Genomic DNA, 18,936 nt, shown 5'->3' with positions numbered 1-18,936 from the left:
TGTAACAAAAGTATTTCCCTCTTGGATTATTTAAGTATGCCTGAATCCAAGTCCGAGTTAAAGGCAACCTAATAGGCTCAATTCAAATTCTAATGTTTAAAAGGCAAGTAGGCTTTGTGCATATTATTCAATATTTTAATATACTGGAAAAGAATCTCTGTTATTATCAGGATACAAATAATAATAAAAATAATAATAATAGAAATAATAATAATAATTCTGGTAATCCAGCCTGAGTAAAAAAAATAAAAAAAAAGTGAAGTAAAATTGCTCTTTCTATATTGTGTGTATATTTTTAATATATTGATGTGAAATAGCTAAAGGGAAATAAGTGTAAATAAATAACATACAATAATGGGAAGACCTTGTGTTTTAAAAACATCTCATTGGTCAGTATGAACAATGTCAACCTAACGCAGCATCATCCCCCTAATAAAGTCAAGGTCCAGGCTCCAGCAACCACTGACCCACAAGCCCACTTCCCTGCCTTTCCCTCTCTCGTGTTTTGATGTCATGCACTCACCCAAGACCAGGGGTGTCACAAGTGGACAGTTTGCGTTTGCGATTTTCCGAGCTCAGAGGCTCCATGGAGTTCTCCCCCAGTCCGCTCATCGTGTGCACATATCAGCACCTAAGGGGAAGAAGAAGAACCAGTGACACTCATTAAACCACCAAGCAAATACAAACTAGGATTATTAAGTCACTTCCAGCCTTTCTAGTTGATTTGATAAAGGTTCTGGTAATTGTGAAGGGAAGTAAAGCAGGGGCAGGACTGTAGCTGCAGCTACTGTACACAGGGAAGGGTGAAATATGCTTATATCAAATCATATTCTCCTGGCAGCAACTGATGAACATAAACATGTCTTGTCAGCATCCCCTCTTCCTGCTGCGGAGCTGAGAATGTGAGGTTATGTTTGTTGTGCGTGGACCCATGAGTTCATCAGTTCAATCCACACACACACACACACACCAGATTAGCAGTGTCTCTGATGATAAGCACAACTAAACCCGTCAGACAGGCGTCTCTCTCTCTTTCTCTCCCATAATGCCTCACACTTCGTCTCCAGGAAGTGAGATGATAAAGGTTGTAAGGAAGAGATGCAGATGGGATGAAAAAAAAGGAGGAAGAGAAGGGAAATAGAGGGAAGGAGTGGAAGACATAAGCGAGGGAGGGAGAAGCCAGTGTGAGAAAGTGAGTGCTGATTGGTCACTTGCTTTGCCACAGTGACAGCAGCCGACACTGGGGAAAGGTAGGAGGGAGGAAAGTGCATGAGCAAGAGTGGGGCAGAACGTAGCGAGAGGAAAAACCAGTGGAGGGATAATCGGAAGGAAAAAATAAGGTGCAGGACAGAGGGAGATAAAGGCATGCCAAAGAAATAAAGGAGGGACCAGGAGCAGGTGAAATAAGGGGGTGGGGGGGGTTGTATCATCCAGACTGGGGTGTGTTTTAGATGCACCATGTTGTGCGGGGCAGGCTGAACGCATCAATGCCCCTCTTAACCTTCACAGCCAAAACAGCTTTTTCATTCCATTGATTACATGGTTATCCTCTGACCAGAGCGCTGCCTGCGCTGCATGGCAAATCAGGCCAGCAACAGGGGAGAAATGCCAGCCTGTTATTTAATCGTCACGCTGCATCATCTCAGACTCCTCCGTGGGAGATCCGAGGAGTCCACAAAGCCATGTGACTGAGTTTGTCTTTGTTAGCAGCAAGGTCCTAAAAACACTATTCTTGTTGAGACAGGCACACAGGGTACTGGCATGCATTCCTGTATGTTGTAGAATAAAACAACAAAAAAAAAACAACAACTCTAAAGGCATTCTCTTGCACGATGACAAAAAGAAATACCTGTACATCATCTACTCTCAAAACTGTTGCCCAATCCCCTCCTCTATGAGTTTCTGTTAGATTTCTGCTTTAATCTCTCCCTGGAGTCCCTCCCATCAGACTGTCTGCCTGCCTTTGTCTGCCTACCTGCATCGCCTCTGCTTTACCCCCTCGTTTACTTCCATGCATGCCTGTCTACCTGCCTCCCAAGCTGCTGTTCCTTATTAGACAAAACCATCGCTTGGGGAAGACGACAAGCAAAGGGAGGAGGTGCAAAGACGAAGGATTTAGAACTTGTGGTGCTAAAGTAAAAACCCTGCCTTTGCTCTTACACCGATCAAGCAAGCCTGCCCGCCTGCCTATTGATGGAGTTCTCAAAGGGGGAGCCGCTCTAATTGCAGAGTGAATGAGGCCGCCCTAGAGAAGGGTTGATTAGGAGGCTGCTGAATGCCCCAGGGAAATGGGTCACCTCCAGCCTGGCGCGGGCCGCCCGCTTTTTCCAGCACAGGGAGAAAGTCAATTACACGCTACAGGCATTGGGGCCTGGTGGCAGAGGGTGCAGCAGGGGCTGTGCTTGGTACAATGCAGCAGGGGGGGGATTGAGATGTGGACAGAGGAGAAACAGAGAGTGATGGCAGAATTGAGGGCAGCAAGAGGAAAACAGGAATGGGAATGAAGATGGTATTTTAAAAATTGAGGGGGCGGATAGAGTGGAAAGGAAGCCAGTCAGTTTGATCGACTGAACTAGTTTTACTGCAGGTTTTAGACTAGGTTTGGCTCAAATAGGAAATTGTCTCTGTCCATCAAATAAAATCTCTAAGGTTGCGGTTTTAATATGACCAAACTTGGATCGTCTATGGAGGCATGAATTTAAAGTTAATAAAAACAGCTTATCATTTGAATCAGCCATTAGGTAAAAAATCCAACAATGCATAGAAAACTAAAATCCAATGGCTGATTTTACTCCCTTCCACATATCTGGGACCATGTTGGTACAAGTTTACTGGAAAAGTTAAGGAAAGTTTACTGTTTTCCCCAGATGGCTGGATGACTTCAGAACACCCCCATCCATGTCCTCAGGAAAATTCCAGTATCGGCATGGAAATTCTGTGTCACAAAAAATCCAAACAGGTCCCTTTTTGGGTGTCGTGTTGCTTTCTGATGAGTCTAAACAAACCAATGCATAAACTGGCACTGTATGAGCACATTCCTTCTCATAATCCTTCTGTTTTCAGATTATGCATATCTTTCTCTTGAGAGTAAGTAAAAAGACTTAGAAGCACACTCAGCAGGACATTAGAGGTATAAACAAAGAAATAAAAGGGAACGTTTTCTCGGTGAGAATTAGTGCAATAAAAAAGGGAGACACAACAGCCGGTTGGATATTTAGGATGACCTCTAAAAGTTTGGAGGAGTAATTATTAGTTATACTAAAATGGTGCAGAAAAAAATACCATGCATTCATTAGCAATTTTAAAGTTAACAGACGAATAAAAAGTAATATTTTAAATGTTGAGGAAGACTGAAAAAGAGTCAATTGTGATTGCAGTGTTAAGGGTTAAGCATGCGGTGTTAAGGGTTAAGCATGCGACCCATGTGCAACGTGGCTGTCACAGGTTCAAGTCCCGCCATGGTGACCTTCTCCCTCCCTCTAATCCCATTTCTTGTCTTTCGAAAAATAAAATAATAAAGGCCACTTGAGTCTAAGGGGGAAAAAAGGGGTAAAATGTGTCGGATTTTTGGAGGTCTATTGCAGAGGTAAGGATCATATTTATAAATTGGCACATCGCTGCACATTTTAGTTCTACATTTTGGCAAATTGGTAAACGAGAAAAACAGGAAAGGTCCCAACTGGATACAGAATGATGTACGGAAAAAGGAAAATAGGGTTTAATGGCCCTAAAACTTACTATGAACTTTGACCCAACTCTCAACTCTGATCTTGATGTAGGGCTGAATAATATGTCCCTCACATCTAATACAATATATTTCTTAATTTCTGATTATTGAAATAAATTATATTGGGATATATATTGATATTGAATTATTGTCTAGCCCTATTTTGACCTAAATGATTACATATGGTCACTTCCTCTACGGGGATCTGTGTGTTTATTCCTGGTTGTGCAATCAGGATGGTGACTTGGATCAACACTACACCCGCCATGATCTCGCCTCAACCTGAGCTGGAGTATAAAAGGATCCACATCCATGTATTTCATGTCTTTCTGATGAGAATGGCTTGATAAACAGCTCGTAATGCTTAGTTGTGTAAAAACCTTTTTATTTTCATCATAAATAACCTTAACCAATATACTAAGTAAAATCACTACTTTACACAAAAAAGAAGGGAAAATGTTTTTTAATTGGAGTATTTCTATTTGCAGTGTTTTTACTACACTGACATAAAGACACAGGTGACCAAAAAAAGACTGCAAGAGAGCTGCAAATACTTTTTTAAAGTCACTTTTGCTGTTATCACGATAAATACAACAAAATATTAAGTCATTTTGCTTCCCTAATTTTCAGCAGCTTTTTTTGTATGTCTAACCATCTGCATAATCAATTGTCCTAAAATAACCTTACCAGGTATCATCATATATATATATAAAATACAATATTAGTAAAATCACTGCTTATCATGAGTAGCAGTATAAACTAAGTTTGTTTTAGCCATTTTTGTATGCAGGGGTGTTGACGATTTTAACAACAAAAGGAAATCTGCAAAACTTTATCGTTTTAACCAATAGCTTATTAAAACTTGGGGATTCTAATCCCCTAGTGTTGAATGTACATTTAATGGATGTAATAAAAAAATAAAAATAAAAAAACTATAGAGAATTTCTGAGTGTATTTTCTATTTTTAGGAATCTCAGTGTTGAGCTTTCTTGTGCAGTAAAAGGAAAACAACAAGCAGCAGATTACCTGTGAGTTCAACTGATGGACTTTAAGAAAGCAGAATCAAAATGGATGAACAGCAGCTACACAAGCAGAACTATGGTTTGGGGAGACAGTAAACACAGCTGAGAGACGACAGAACTCCCACAGCAGGGTGAGTCACGCTGCGCGCGCGTGTGTGTGTGTGGGGGGGGGGGGGGGGGTTGCTTGAAACAATGCAACAAACAAGAATAAGGAACAGAGCTACTGAGGGCTGACCAGGGGAAAAAATGAGCAACCTTGATTCTCAGTCAACCTACTATGGAATCTATCTGATACAAAGGAAGGATTATCGCTGTCTGAACATCAATATTAACCTGGGAATCCCCCACCCAATGATATAAAGCCTTTTTCATAGCCTAAAATTGGAAGCACATAAAAGATCTCAAGGTTAACAAATAGAATTTTATTAAATAAAAATAAAAAAAATCTAAATCAGTTTTTTTTAGCAATTTTATTGCTTCACCTCTGACTGAAATGATTGACCTGTAATGCTAGGATGCATCAAACTGCTGAACTGCTTTCTTTCTATTATCTTTGATACCACTGATAAGTCAGAAAAGGCAACAGGTTTGAGCAGGCTGCTGCTGACAGAAAGCAGGAAGGTGAAGAGGTGAAGTGACAGGGAGAGGGAAAGGACTGCTCTGGATAAGTGATGCAAATAGGTGCCTTCCTGCCGCTCTATTATAATCACTGTTGGCAAAACAGAGTTGCTCAGTCCTGGTCTGGACATAAAAACTCAGGTCAGTGATGTATTGCAAGACGGAAAAAAAGAAAACACAGACTCCTACGGATAAAGATTAAAATACATTTTCGGACAAAGGTTTACATATCACTTGGCTTTTAATACAACAGTAATTTTTATTTTGGGGGATTATACATTAACCAATATAATTTCTTTATGAATTTAACAGTATTAAAGGTATAGTGGAGGATGTTTTTTTTTTCTGGGTGGATCATCAAAATAAGTGATCCTCCTAATTGTCAACCATTCTGGTGATATGTTTAAGTAAGTCCGTCCTATGTGCTCGTCCCCAGTTTCACTTACCAGTGTTGAGTCTGACATAGTGGAAAATTTGCAAATCTTCTTTTGGAAAGTTAGCCTGTATGAGCTATGGGAAGAGCAACTTTGAAACAGAGCGTGCACAAGAAGAAATAGGCTCTTGCACGCTCTCGCATTGGTTTAACAGGAGTTCCCTCTCAGGAACGGGTACAGGGTTGTGCATTTGCATCTTTTTTTTAAAGTGGAGAGGGCGGGTCTTTTAAAAACATTTAGGAAAATCCCCCACTGTTCCTTTAATATTCAGTTCATTTCACAAATAATTTATTGATCCCAAAGGGAATTTAAATGTTGAAGTAAGGTAAATGGATTTGTTCAACAAGTTGATGTATGTGTTGATAGCTGCAGAATGAAGCAGTACCATCTTCTGATTTGGTTGAGAACAAATGCATAGAAGCAAGAGGTTCCATGGCAGTGGTGGAAGATGAGACATTTGAGGTGGGAGAGTGAAGCTTTAATTCAAGAAATGCTAGATGTCTGTCTTTGACTGTGGGCAGGAAAAATGAATGCTACGCTCGTTTCTGAGCTTTCCAGACTTTCATCTCTCTGATCCACCTTCTGCTTGAAGCCTGTGATCTTCTCCATCCCTGACCATACATCTCTGATGTATGCTTGCTTTCCGGCTTACTCCTTAATTTGGAAATTGGCCCGGTGACACAATGAACTTAAACTAAAGGCGTTGTGAGTAAATGATCAACTTTAGTACGTACCTAGAAGTCACAGAAGACTAGTCCTGAAACTTTCAGAAGACAGAAAAAACTGCATCTTCAAGTGTACTGCTAAGGTTTCACAGCAAACAGAATAAACTTCTGATTTCAATAGTTTACCCTTTTTTTTTTTTTAATAAATTGAGCTGGTCATTTAAACAGGATATTTTCAATCTGGATAAGAGAATGCGAAACTTTTCAAGTTTTATCACATTACGTTTATTTAGTTCAATGTACTATTTGGGGATCTAAATATAAAAGACCAATAGAAAGGAACACAAATGATAAACATGGGTTTAATATTGGTTTATAATATCAAATTATAATTCAATAACAGTATTTGCAGAGAGTCTAGTTAAAACTAAAATACTAAATAGAATCCACCTGGTAATTTAAAGGTATAGTGGAGGATGTTCTTTTTCTGGGATCATCCAAATAAGTCCTTATTTTGAATCATTCTGGTGATATGTTTACGTAAGGCCGTCCTACGTGCGCGCCCACAGTTAGCTATCTTTTGTGTGAATGCGCACTTTCAGGCGTAAATGTATACGGTTTCAAGCAGTCTACGAAGTGTATGAGAAGAAGTGAAGGCCTCAGAAGAGAAAAACAAGATCAGAGCGTTTTTAGGAGACTCTTTCATGCGATGGTGTAGACTGAAATCACAGGTCGGGCTTCCCACTGATGAGTCGGTTATAAAGTTTCTATTTCACATGTTAAGTTTGGCATGCTAGTTGGAGAATTTCATATCACTACTAGCAAAACAATGAGAAATGGGCTTGTGCACGCTCTTGCGTTCCCTCTCGGGAGCAGGCACATGGTTGTGCATGAGCATCTTTTTTTCCTAAGTAGAGAGTTTTTTTTTTTTTTTTGCGAAGATCCTCCACAATACCGTTAAATGTCAGTATAAATCTGGCTGTTCCTGTGAAGGCCTGAATAATCTATTAGATAATATTAATGGATTAAAGTAGTTATAAAGACTACAGAATACAGTCAGGGACAGAATACAGATATTTAAAGCAGAGTTGCATAGGTTAGATAACAACATCCTAGATGTTGAACACCTCACACAGAATGATTCAATCAAACGTTTGGGGAAATTACAACCATGAATAGACATTGTTGCCCATTTAAACACACAGTTCTGATAAGGGAAGCCTTAAGGGTCAACAAGAGACATATACATTAGGAAATATTGCCTTTGGCACAACAGAATATTCATTAGTTATGACATATTAGTTGAACAACCCTGGTCTTTATAGAAAAGCTGCCTCTACCCCTTTGATACTGCTTATTTCATTACATCACACTAAAACCATTGCAGCATGGTTTCATGCTATTTGTAGGGGTTATGGTCTTCGCTAGATAAGCTGAGGAAATTCTGAGACCTTCCACAGCTGAAAAACATATTTTCCACGATTTAGACACTTCCTAGATAAGTAACAATTGCTGTCACTGTGCAGATTCGCTGCTAAGAGAGACACTTCATCTCAACTTACTTATGAAATTGTCTAGAGAGCTGTTCTAAACGAAATTTCGTTTTGTTTACACTTGTGTATACAAAATGACAAAATACATCTGTCCAAGTCAGAATCTATTGCTCTAATGCTATGCATGTCATGCTATATTGGTATGTGTAGCAAAGTAACATTAGACATAATCCTAATTAGCATCCCAATTAGTGAAAAATGGTTGCAGGAGAATCCTGCTGTTGCACACTTATTCAACTGGAACCAGGAAGCAGACAGAGAATGTTGAACACTTGGAACTATGGGTTTGTTGTTATATCTTTGTTGTAGGGTCACCTACAACAAAAGTGGTGCAATCAAAGTCCAGAAATATAATTCAAATTCTGCAACAGGACTTGAAACCAGTTGTTCTTGATGCTCTGTGGCTTTTTTTTTTTTTTTTTTTTAAAGATGTGGAGGCAAAGATCGTCCATAGCAGCACAAAACTGCTAGACATATGATCCATAAAATTGGCAGCTGTAACTAAAATAAAAATGTATTCTCCAAATTATTGTCTCAGATTGGCAGAACACATTACACATCTGCCCTCCCCCACTCTAACTTCAATGTCTCCAGGAACATTTGCGTGAGAACGCACATGAGCGAAAGAGAAAGTGTGGTTTGGTGAAGCCTGGGTACAGTTCTGTGTGTGTGTGTGTGTGTGTGTGTGTGTTGTTGTTGTCACCTGCAGACTGGGGGTGGGGTGGGGGAGATTAATGCTCTCCTACAGCCTCTGTGGCAGGTAGAGCACAAAGAATAATTTGATTTCTCCTTCTGTCTCCTTGTTGTCTTCCTCCTCCTTCCTCATTTTCTCGACTGTGGGAAAGTAGTCAACTCTCTTTGTCTCTTTTCTCATCCATCAATTTTTTGTAAGCATGAGCTATTTACCTTCTAAGATTCAAAACCTTAAACATATTTGCAAAATGAAAAAATATAAACATCTCAATAAAACATCCGCCAGAGAAAATATGGAGTCTTCTCTGAATTTCAGTGCTCAGGTCAGGAGGATGCTGCAAGAATGTGGCAACAAGAAGAAACTGAGTCTGACAAGCGGCTCATCCTAAACCCAGCAGACCGTTACCATGCCAACCATACAGGATGTTAGCCCACCTTGTGATGGCGCCAAGATGACAGACGGTCAGATGCCCCCCTCCCCTCACTCTAGGGATGTTCTCCTATCTGGGTTGATCAATTGACTCTGGAGAAAAAAAAAACACATGCAGGAAAAGTTAAGCTCTCACGCTCACCAGTGTAACTTTATTAGGGGTATATTAGTAAAAAACCTGAGGAAACTTTGAAAATGAGGCTGTTTTAGCTTCTTAATGAGTAAGGAATCATGAGAAAGCCTCTGTTTACACTTTTGTCTTCATTATGGTTGCAGAGCTCTTGCACTGTGGCTCCTGGTAATTTGCATTGATGCCCTGACCACTCCCACTCACCAGGCAAAATGCTCAACCACACACATCTACACACACACACACACACACACACACACATCTACACGTACAGTAAAAGCAGCCGAGACACGACTTTTACAGGAAGTGATATAGCCTAAACCTAAAAAAAGCCAGCTGCTCTGACTGCTTACATAGAGCACCACTGTATCTATTCATCTAAAATCAGTCCTACAGATTCAGAAATAGAGGATTAATAACTTCAAGAACTTACTGGCAAAGATCTGAAACACTTCAAAGACTCTGAGGAAGGGTAGAAAATAAAAACCACTGAGGATTAGAGTAAATTGCAACACTAATCTCAGTAGCACATAACTGGCCAATTTGTGCCCATTTAGATCCCGATAAGGACCAGAGTGTGTGTTTGTATTTGGGCTAGACCGAGTTGTTGCAATTGCTCAAGTGTTCTGTGTAAACAATCACAAGAGAGTATTCGGTAGCGATAAACAAACGTAACCATGAGAACACTAGGTGTTTCCATGACACCCTATTATCAGTAAAGCACATCAATCACTCATCAATATGTATGCATGTGTGTGCCGGTTCCTATGTCCTGACAGGGTCCAAACCACAAATGATGTTAACTTTAGGGTGCAAATTGCATTTCCTTCAGTTACTATGTGGTTTTTCAATTTTATTGAATTCAACACAATTCAAAAATACTTAATTGATTCCAAAAGGGAAATTTAATGTTTTTGTAATATTTTTGGAGTTTCTTCAGCAAGTTGGTATAGATGTTGATGGCTGTAGGCAGGAAAATTCTCCTGTAGTGCTTTGTCTTACAGCAGCATTTGAGGAAGCCTCTGACTGAAGAAGTTGTCCATAATTTTTTTTTTTTTTTGTGTGTGCAGAATTTGATGTTTTAAAATCAACTCAAGAGGTAAGAGGGGGTTCCAAAGAAACCCATCTTTACTAGCTCGTTGAGCTTCTTTAAGTCAATTGGGCTGATGCAGCTGCTAAATCAAATGACAGCAGAAGAGATTTGTGCCACATGTGTTACTTGGTGCACCTTTGGTCAATAAATAAGTAGATTAGGCACACTGATGTCCTCCTTAACTGCTTTCATTTTAAAAGCAAGTGCATTTTTTGACATTTAAAGAGCCCTCAAGGAGAAACTAAAGCATGAGATCCTGATCTGGAATCAAGAGACGTACTTATACTGCATGCTGTTTTCAACAGAAAATGGAACTTAAACATGAAAAAAACAAAACACAATAATAAAAGGGGTAAAAAAGTGTGTTGAGAAGTACCTTATCTTAGAGTAGCATCATAATCATTAAAGCATAAGAATGTTTATAGAAAATAAAATAAGATAGTTTCTTGCAAAAAATAAAATGTAAGTTTCAACTTTCACCAGAGAGGCAACTCAGAAAACAAGTGGTGTCGGCTAAGGAGAAGGTTTTATCAGAGAAGAACCATAACTATAATTGAAGAGAGCTTGTATAAAGAAGAATAAATCTGACTTCCATCTCTCTCCATGCAAGATTTTAGAAAAAAGACAAAGTGCTGTCCTTTCGGCAGAAGGACCCTGGATAAGGTATGAACAGCGGGAGTGCTAGTAATTGTTGCAGAGGTAGTTTTGTGAAAAATAACATTTGCTTAATGTGGCATTCTTTTTACCTCTGAATAAATTTACACACAATAAAAGCTGGATTTTGTACTGTAATACTGAACTAAAATATTCTTTTATTTTAAGTATTTTAGGGCTTTGTAATTATAATGATGAATGAGTTACAGAATACAATGTTTCAGTAAAGAATCCCTGCAGACTAGTTTAAAAAAGGCCTGATTGTGATTCTGTTCATTTCCAACCAAACCAGGTCCAGTTCCAGTGTGTGTTTGCATGGCTGATCTCATGCCTGGAGTGGCTGCAGCGTGTATATTTATGTGTGTGAGTATGTCAGCACGTGCCTGACCGCTGGCTGCACCCCTGATTGGGAGCAGATGGGGACTGTCGGGTGTGTGCATGTGTGTGTTAGGGGGCAGGAAGGGAAAAGAGGAGAGGAGGAGTGGGTGCTCTAGTTAAGGTGATGTATGGGACTCTAATACACCAACAAAGACCCCAATTCAAATGATGCGTCTCCTATTAATTATAGGGGTAGAGAAATGAAGACGACGAATCATTGTTTAAGTAGGGAGAATCTATAGTTCTTCTTTGAAAAAAAAAAGATTATCGTCTTCTGTGCGTTAAAAGGTTGTAATGTGGGGAGTGCACGAGCAGGCCCTTTAGTGCCTTTATTGCGTTTATTACAGTTCTTTGTGCTCACTTTGACACAGCCATGAAAGCCGGAGTGAATAAAATGATAGTTAACGGCATGTGGTGCTGCTCATACCAGCGTAAAGCCTTGAAAATAAAAGCGTTGTGAATGAGCTTAAGATTGTGAATCAATAGAGAAATGTTAGGCTTGCAGACGCCAAGGTCTTCTCACAGTCAGCTCTGGTATTAGACACCTCTCTCATCATCTCCCTGCACTCCAGAGTTGCTTGTCAGCCAGAAAGCTGAATAAAACCAGCAATAGCATTGTAAAGATTTTTACTGGATTGTCTTTTGCAAGCGTACTCAGCCAATATAATATAATCATCTTTTACTTGTTAAAAGCAGTTTTAAAGTGCAATTATCATATATTCTTGAGTCCAAGTTTGCCTCATGCTGCTTTTAAAGAAGCAGTTTACTTAACCTGTGTTGATTAGTAGAGACAAAAAGTTACTGCAGAAATCTTATAGAGTACTGTGAGATTTTGTATTCCTTGCACCACCTTAAGGAGAAACAGATAAATTGTTTTTTTTTGTTTTTATTTTACACAGTCAAATAATTACACTAACAGAATTAGAACTCATGCAAACACATATAATAAGAAGCAGAAAATGTAAGATTGAACTCTTAATCAAGTATTGAATTCCTTACAGTAGTAAGGTAGCTTGCAGGGCTCTGAGATCTGATAATGATGCTGTAACCGCATACATGCCTTCGACTCTTAAGCTGACTCTAAAAGAAAACTAAAACACCTGCAGCCTTCTAATATACCCTCCTCCTCCTACCAAGCCATCTGGATAGCTGGGAAACTAATACCTGGATAGTAACTCATTTATAAACTAAAGGATTTAAAAAAGGAATTGAGTCCCAACTTGGGATGCATGATATCAGAAAAAGACAAATGTTGTTTAAAGTGACTTGCAAAAAAATTATCTTTCTTTACAACAACTTGGTTTTGTATTGCATTACAATCTGATCTGGCAATAATGTAGTGCAGTAGGAAATATAATACAGTTTCCTAAAGACTCCTAAAACATTTCCTGTTGCATGAAACACAAAGTAGAACAAAATATGTTTCTGGAAGTAAAAAACCTTATTTTTAACAGCCAAGGAGTTCAACCATATATTTTTATTGTGTGATACTGCAATTGCGATATATTGGGGGTATGTTGTATGTTGTTACTGGATGCCTTCCTGAGCCTGAAAACATTTTTCACAAAAAAGCAGAAAGGGATCTTTTTCATTGGGGTTTTATTAAACAATCAATAAAAGCCATTTTTGACTGTTTGGAAGCTTTCTTTTATGAGATAAAATGTTGTTAAAAAGAAAAGAGGGCTTTCCTAACATGCTGTTGTGTTCAGTCTATAATCCAAAGTATCGTGCTTAAATTTAGATTTCTGATATTATTATTAGGACTTGTGAAGTCAAGTTCAGCCTTCAGATGTTACACAATCTGACGCCAGTAAAAGAGTAAAATGACTCTATTGGAGGATGTAGACAGATAATCTGGAAATGACTATACTGTATCAGATGGATTAGCAGCAGTAGTTGTTCGGCAACACATTTTGTCATTGGCAGACTGCATTCTTCGTAACAGAAAACTGCTTCCCAAGTCTGGCTAATGATCAGAAAATCCAGAGTACTGGATTAGCTGTGCATTGTTGCCAATTGCCATTTTGGCTATAGAAAGATTATGGAAAAAGAAGGCTAAATTTAATTTTGTTACACCTATTACATATTTTTAAAAATATTTTTATTTTTTATTTGAGATTTTCCTATAGATCTTAAATTTGTGCCCTACGTTTAGCCCCACTCCTTAGGAAGCAGCGGGCTACACACATTAAGTGGCGCCAAAGCTGCATTCCAGAGTAAAAGGTTTCGCTTAGGACCACAAATAGTGTGATCAGAGATTCAAACCAGTGAACTTCGCAGGCTCCATTTTATTCCAGCATGCAAAGAAAAAACCTTCTCTGGAAACATCACACTACCACTCCCCGTAATTAATTGATTGATCATAAGTTATTCTTTACCAAGCAGTTTTATTTTTTATTTCAAGAACATAAAAGTAACAAGGATCAATTGGATGGTCAAATGTATTCATACTCATCGTCTTCGACTTTTTCAGGGCCACCTAAGAGAGATAGTCCAAGTAGCGTGTCCTGGTCTGTCCCCTGGGTCTGCGGCAGGAAGGGACAGCTTTAGCTCCCTCCTCACCACATGCAGCATCAACATTTAAGCAGCTGCTGCACCGACCTGTCTCTCAATCTCCTGCTTAATTCTACCATCACTCGCTGATAGCACCCAAACATAGCTCAACTCCTCCACTTGAACCGAGAACTCTCTTGCCACCTGAAAGGGGGGAGGCCACCTTTTTACAGTCAAGAACTATGGCCTCAGACTCTGAGGGACTGACCTTCACACCGGACGGCATCTCAGCCACAAAAGCCCCATCCAGAAACCTGAGGCAAAACGGTAAATGATCTGTTCTTATATAGCAATTTTCTAGTCAGGAGACTTGACCAAATTGCTTTGAACTACATTCAGTCATTCAAGCAAACACACACAGTCACTCACTGATGGTGGTAAGCTACATTGTAGCCACAGCTGCCCTGGGACTCACTGACAGAAGTTAGGATGCTGGGCACAGGCATCTCCAGGCCCTCTGGTCGCCATAAGTAGGAAATGAGGGTGAGGTATCTTGCCCAAGGAAAACTCCTGCATCCAACGGCAATTTCTCCCTAAAGTAATCAGGGCAGATCTCATTCATCCCCGAAGGCTTGCTATCTTAGATTCAGTGACTTTGGCCCTGGTAATGAACAAGTTCAACCCCAGGCATCCAGTCTCTTTCACCGTTGAGGGCATCAAAGTTATATAATGAAACACTGCTCTGATTCATTGGGACTCTGATCAAGTCCCATTGTAAAGTGATGGAATCCCAGATGGGGGCGCTATCCAGTACTCTTGACAGGGATGCTAAGAAGTCCTGGTACTCTGTACTGGTGCTTGACCCTTAAGAATAGAGAACCCTGCGCCTTTTGTAGGCGTTCACTGGGAAAGAACTCCCACATAAGACAGTCGAGCTGGCTGGAAAACAAGCAGACCAACCTTGTGAGATCCTTCTTAAATGCTCCAATAAATGTTGTTTGGACTAGTCTCATTGACTATTCCATCATTTTTGACATTCTTTTTTTTATACAATCGCTCCTTACCACCCAGCTTTAGCCTATCATTTGTGATAGAAAGGAAATATCATAAAAGAACTGGTATCTGATCAAACCCAAGTCTTTGAACTAAAAATGTACAGTTTCTACCAAGAAAAGTGAGAAAGTGTTCAATGAAAGCACTATTTTTTTTTAAAAAGCACATCAAGTTGCTTTTAAAAAAGCAATTAGTTAAATCTCAATCCAGTATGAAATCTTCTTACTAAATCCAAATCCTTTCCAATCCCTCATCAAATCTGCTTAGGTTTAGCTTAAAACATTGGTAATTAAGTCAAGATGTAAGGAGTACGATTAACACTTTAATCATAGTTTCTTCAGAGTTGTTAATCTTAGCCAGCAGCTTCAAACTGAAAATGAGAAGAAACTGTAGACAAATATTATACATGTGGGAGTGATGTTAATTTATCAAAGATTAAACTTATAATTGATTGTCTTATTTTTGTTAGAGGAGTATAACCTTGTTCTGTAATCAGGGTTATAGCAAAAACTAAAAGCCAAAGGCTAAAGAATCATTCATAGGGAATTTATAGAAAATGTATTGCTTCATTGGGTTTTTGTTGTTTTTCTGAAGTGGTTGGACATACTTCTCACAATATATTCTTGACCTAGAAAACTTGCGTCACAAAGGTTTTCTTAATTAGATTTATCACCCTTCAGGAGATATTTTCAGTTTTTATGTCAATTCATTTTCACTGCTAAGACCTTGGTGCTTGCATCACTCCTGGCACACTTTTGGTAAAATGGACTCAATTCCTCAGAAAGGAAATCCCTAAAGTGTGCAGCCGTTAGAAATGATACAATGCAATGTAGATCAACAGATAAAAAGTTGAAAGTTGGCGAGACAAGGGCCTGACACCTGTTGTTGTCACAAAGAGGAAAACGCATCAGAGAGAATAGTTTTCTTTACATTTGACCATAATTTAACTGTACTGCAAAATTTTTGCATCCAAACAAGACAAATCACCAAAATGGCAACAAGCTACAAAATATGCAGATGTATTGGAAAGAATGAGGTAATTGTTTCCTCTATCATTTTATAGTTTTGTATTTTTGGCTGTTTTGTAACAAGTTAATTCTGCTACCAAAAAAAGGCTCGTGCCTTTGTATCTTTTGTACCAACAATGTGTCAGTTTATGCCCAGCTTGTTTGCCTAGCTGGGCCTGGGGGGGGACTTTTACAGTTGCCTTTTGTATCTCTGCTTCTGTCTCCTTGAACCCCAGTCGGCCTCGAACAGATGGCCGTTCACACTGAGCCTGGTTCTGCTGGAGGTTTCTTCCTGTTAAAAGGGAGTTTTTCCTCTCCACTGTTGCTACAAGCATGCATAGTGTGAGGGATTGCCTTCAAGTTTATGAGTCAATGCAATCAACTGGTTTTCCTTAGATAAAAATCAATAGAATCAATTTGACTATGATCTGGTGAACTGTAAAGTGCCTTGAGATGACATGTGTTGTGAATTGGTTCTATAGATAAACTGAATTGAATTAGATTAACAGTAGGTGGAAGTGTGTGCTCTCTGGATGGCTCTCATTCAGTCCCCGTCCAACAAATGTAGTAAACACATTGGAGTAAAGTACGAGCTAAGCCACATATTGGCACCTTGCCTCCTCTTAAACAAATCAGACCATAGAGACTAATAAAAATATGTCTGTGTGCAGCGCTTGCTTCCACAGACAAGGAGGTATCAAAGAGGGGAGCCATTCTCTGCTACCCTGCAGAACACCAAATGGTGTTATACGCAAGAAGTACACACTCATTATTGCTGCTGAGTGTTGCTTTGGTTTTATATTGCTCTACACTTCACAAAAAACAAACTCACTCACTGGAAACAAATTGCTTCTTTAACTCAGAGACAGAACGAGAGTGAGGTCCATCTTTAGACCAATTACTGCCATCACAGAACAGAGGCTGCTGCTTCAAACTTCACACTCAAGACAGGGATAAGATGGGGTGGGGGATGAAGTAAAGCTAAACGTCTGTATGGCTCAAGGAAGAAATAGGCCAAGCAGGTCTAAAACTCAAACTCATCCAAGCATCAAGAGTGCGTTGGCACTAAGCTGCCATCAAGATCACATTTACATATTAAAAGAATGAGTCGTTTTCACAAAGGGATTTGAGTGCAACATTTTATTACCTATAACTCTGATAAATAACATGCAGATAGCACAGCGAAGAATCAGTCATAGTGAACGAAATTGCAAGCGAAAGACACAACTGACCTCCTATTTAAACTTTTTTCTTTACCTCACAATGGGTGTCACCAACTAGCGGACTCCAGTCCAGACTCTGATACCCCTTTCCAACTGGCGGAAAAACTTGTTTAAACCCGGGAACTATTGGCTTTTAGTGGCAGTGGGAACAGCTCACTGATGCGTGTCTACTTAGACCAAACGACTCGGCAAGCAACCCATGTTAAAATTTACACCGCTCTGTCCGGCATGCTGTGGAAACAGCAGAGCCGGATTGACCCGCTAAATTACGTGACAACATTGAAAGCAACGTAGGGATGTCAACCGCCACACAAGTTGCTTCTCATCTAAAAAGCCCAAACAACTTTGTTTACATCCTGTCCGAGTGGACAGACAATCATGCGTTTAAGGACATGCTACACGGGAAATCTGTTTAATCTGCTGTGAGTCTGTGGTTACTTTGAAAGTAGTGCTTTCACACTGAACAGGCTTCAAGAAGCCTCAAGAGGTTTTATCTTTATTTTCGCAAATATAAAATTGAAAACATTAAAGGCTTCCATTTTCAGTAGAGTGTAAACAGTGAACGCGATTATTAGATAAATAATCAAGAGGAGCTTCAGAGATTATCAAGCAAGTTGGCTGGTTCACCTGAGGTGCCTCACATGACAACTGTAAGTCATGTACGTATTCAACCTGACCTAGACAGATTTGTTTGAACAAAAAAAAAAACATCACTGAAAGAAAGCCATAAGAAATACTATTATTTTTTCCATAAACAACTACGCATCACTGTAAACATGTAGAAACAGGGTGCTCTGGGGAGATGAGATCAAATGTTGATTTTCAGACGTAATATAATTGGAGACAGACCTATAAATCGGCCGTGCCAATATTTTTTGCCTGTATTTACATTTTTCCTGGTATTGGTTTTGGCTGATCCATGCATGCTTGCATTCGCTAATTCATTGGTACATTCAGCAGCCATACGTTGGGATCATGAAGGTACTATGAATTGTTGCTAACTCCAAGGGGGGTGTTGTCCTAGTGATTAGAGCAGTGCGCTTGTTCTCTGAGAGGGTTCAAGAACCCGGTTCGATCCCAACAGCAGAGAAGAATCTGCAGTAGTGTGTGCACACCCATTTGTTTGTGCTGCAAAATTTAAAGGAGTTGCTTAAAGTTGAATAAATAATAGTAATCAATGACATTATATTATGCAAGGGATGGCACAATGCTGACAAAATTAAACACTGCCAAACTCAGAATGAGAGCATAATCTTCGATCCCCTGCAATGGTGTGATGCTAAGGCAGGTAATTTGTTCCTCCATATGTAGGGTTAGAACACAAAATGCAAAATTTGCCTGCAAACTGTCGGGACTACCCAAAGTGAGTTTTTTTTTTTTTTTCTCGTGTTTAATGAGACATTGTTGAATGTTTAAACTTGGCATGTTTAAACAGCCGACCAACTGGATCCTACCTCGTTCTCTGGGCAGAGACTGAACTGTAAAACCAGGTTACTGACTCACGCGTTCATAATCATCCTCCGTCAGATAATAGTGGTCACTAACCTGTGTTTCTCTCCTGTAGAGGTTCCTGCCTTAGACGCCCTAGCCACTGCTACTGCATATCCGGCTATAAAATAAACGCTTTTTGAGTTATCCCACTGTCTGTCGTTGTCAGGTTGTATGAAGGTTTTAGAGGACCCAAATACAGAGATGAGGAGGCAGAGATGTGTTTCACTGATTTAATTAACCAAATGGTGGAAACGGAAGGAAAGTCCACCAAC

General features: G+C 39.5%; 1 protein-coding gene across 3 annotated transcripts in view; it reads right to left on the bottom strand.

Moving 5' to 3' along the window:
* Positions 1-18,936, bottom strand: part of LOC107090280 (nuclear receptor coactivator 3-like) — a 78,868-nt gene that overhangs the window by 31,609 nt on the left and 28,323 nt on the right. For 2 of the 3 annotated variants that reach the window (XM_015383580.1, XM_015383582.1), the window contains exons 2-3: positions 9,148-9,235; positions 524-631 (exon numbers count right to left, since the gene is read on the bottom strand). In XM_015383580.1, the coding sequence (XP_015239066.1) occupies positions 524-612 (89 nt within the window). In that variant the 5' untranslated portion in view covers positions 613-631; positions 9,148-9,235. The remainder of the gene's footprint in view (positions 1-523; positions 632-9,147; positions 9,236-18,936) is intronic. The other variant, XM_015383581.1, reaches the window with a different exon arrangement.

This window comes from Cyprinodon variegatus, unplaced genomic scaffold, assembly GCF_000732505.1.
Source record: "Cyprinodon variegatus isolate N-32 unplaced genomic scaffold, C_variegatus-1.0 Scaffold287, whole genome shotgun sequence".
NCBI lineage: Eukaryota > Metazoa > Chordata > Actinopteri > Cyprinodontiformes > Cyprinodontidae > Cyprinodon > Cyprinodon variegatus.
Note: the sequence above shows the minus strand (reverse complement) of the source record. Positions and strands in the feature narration are given on the sequence as shown.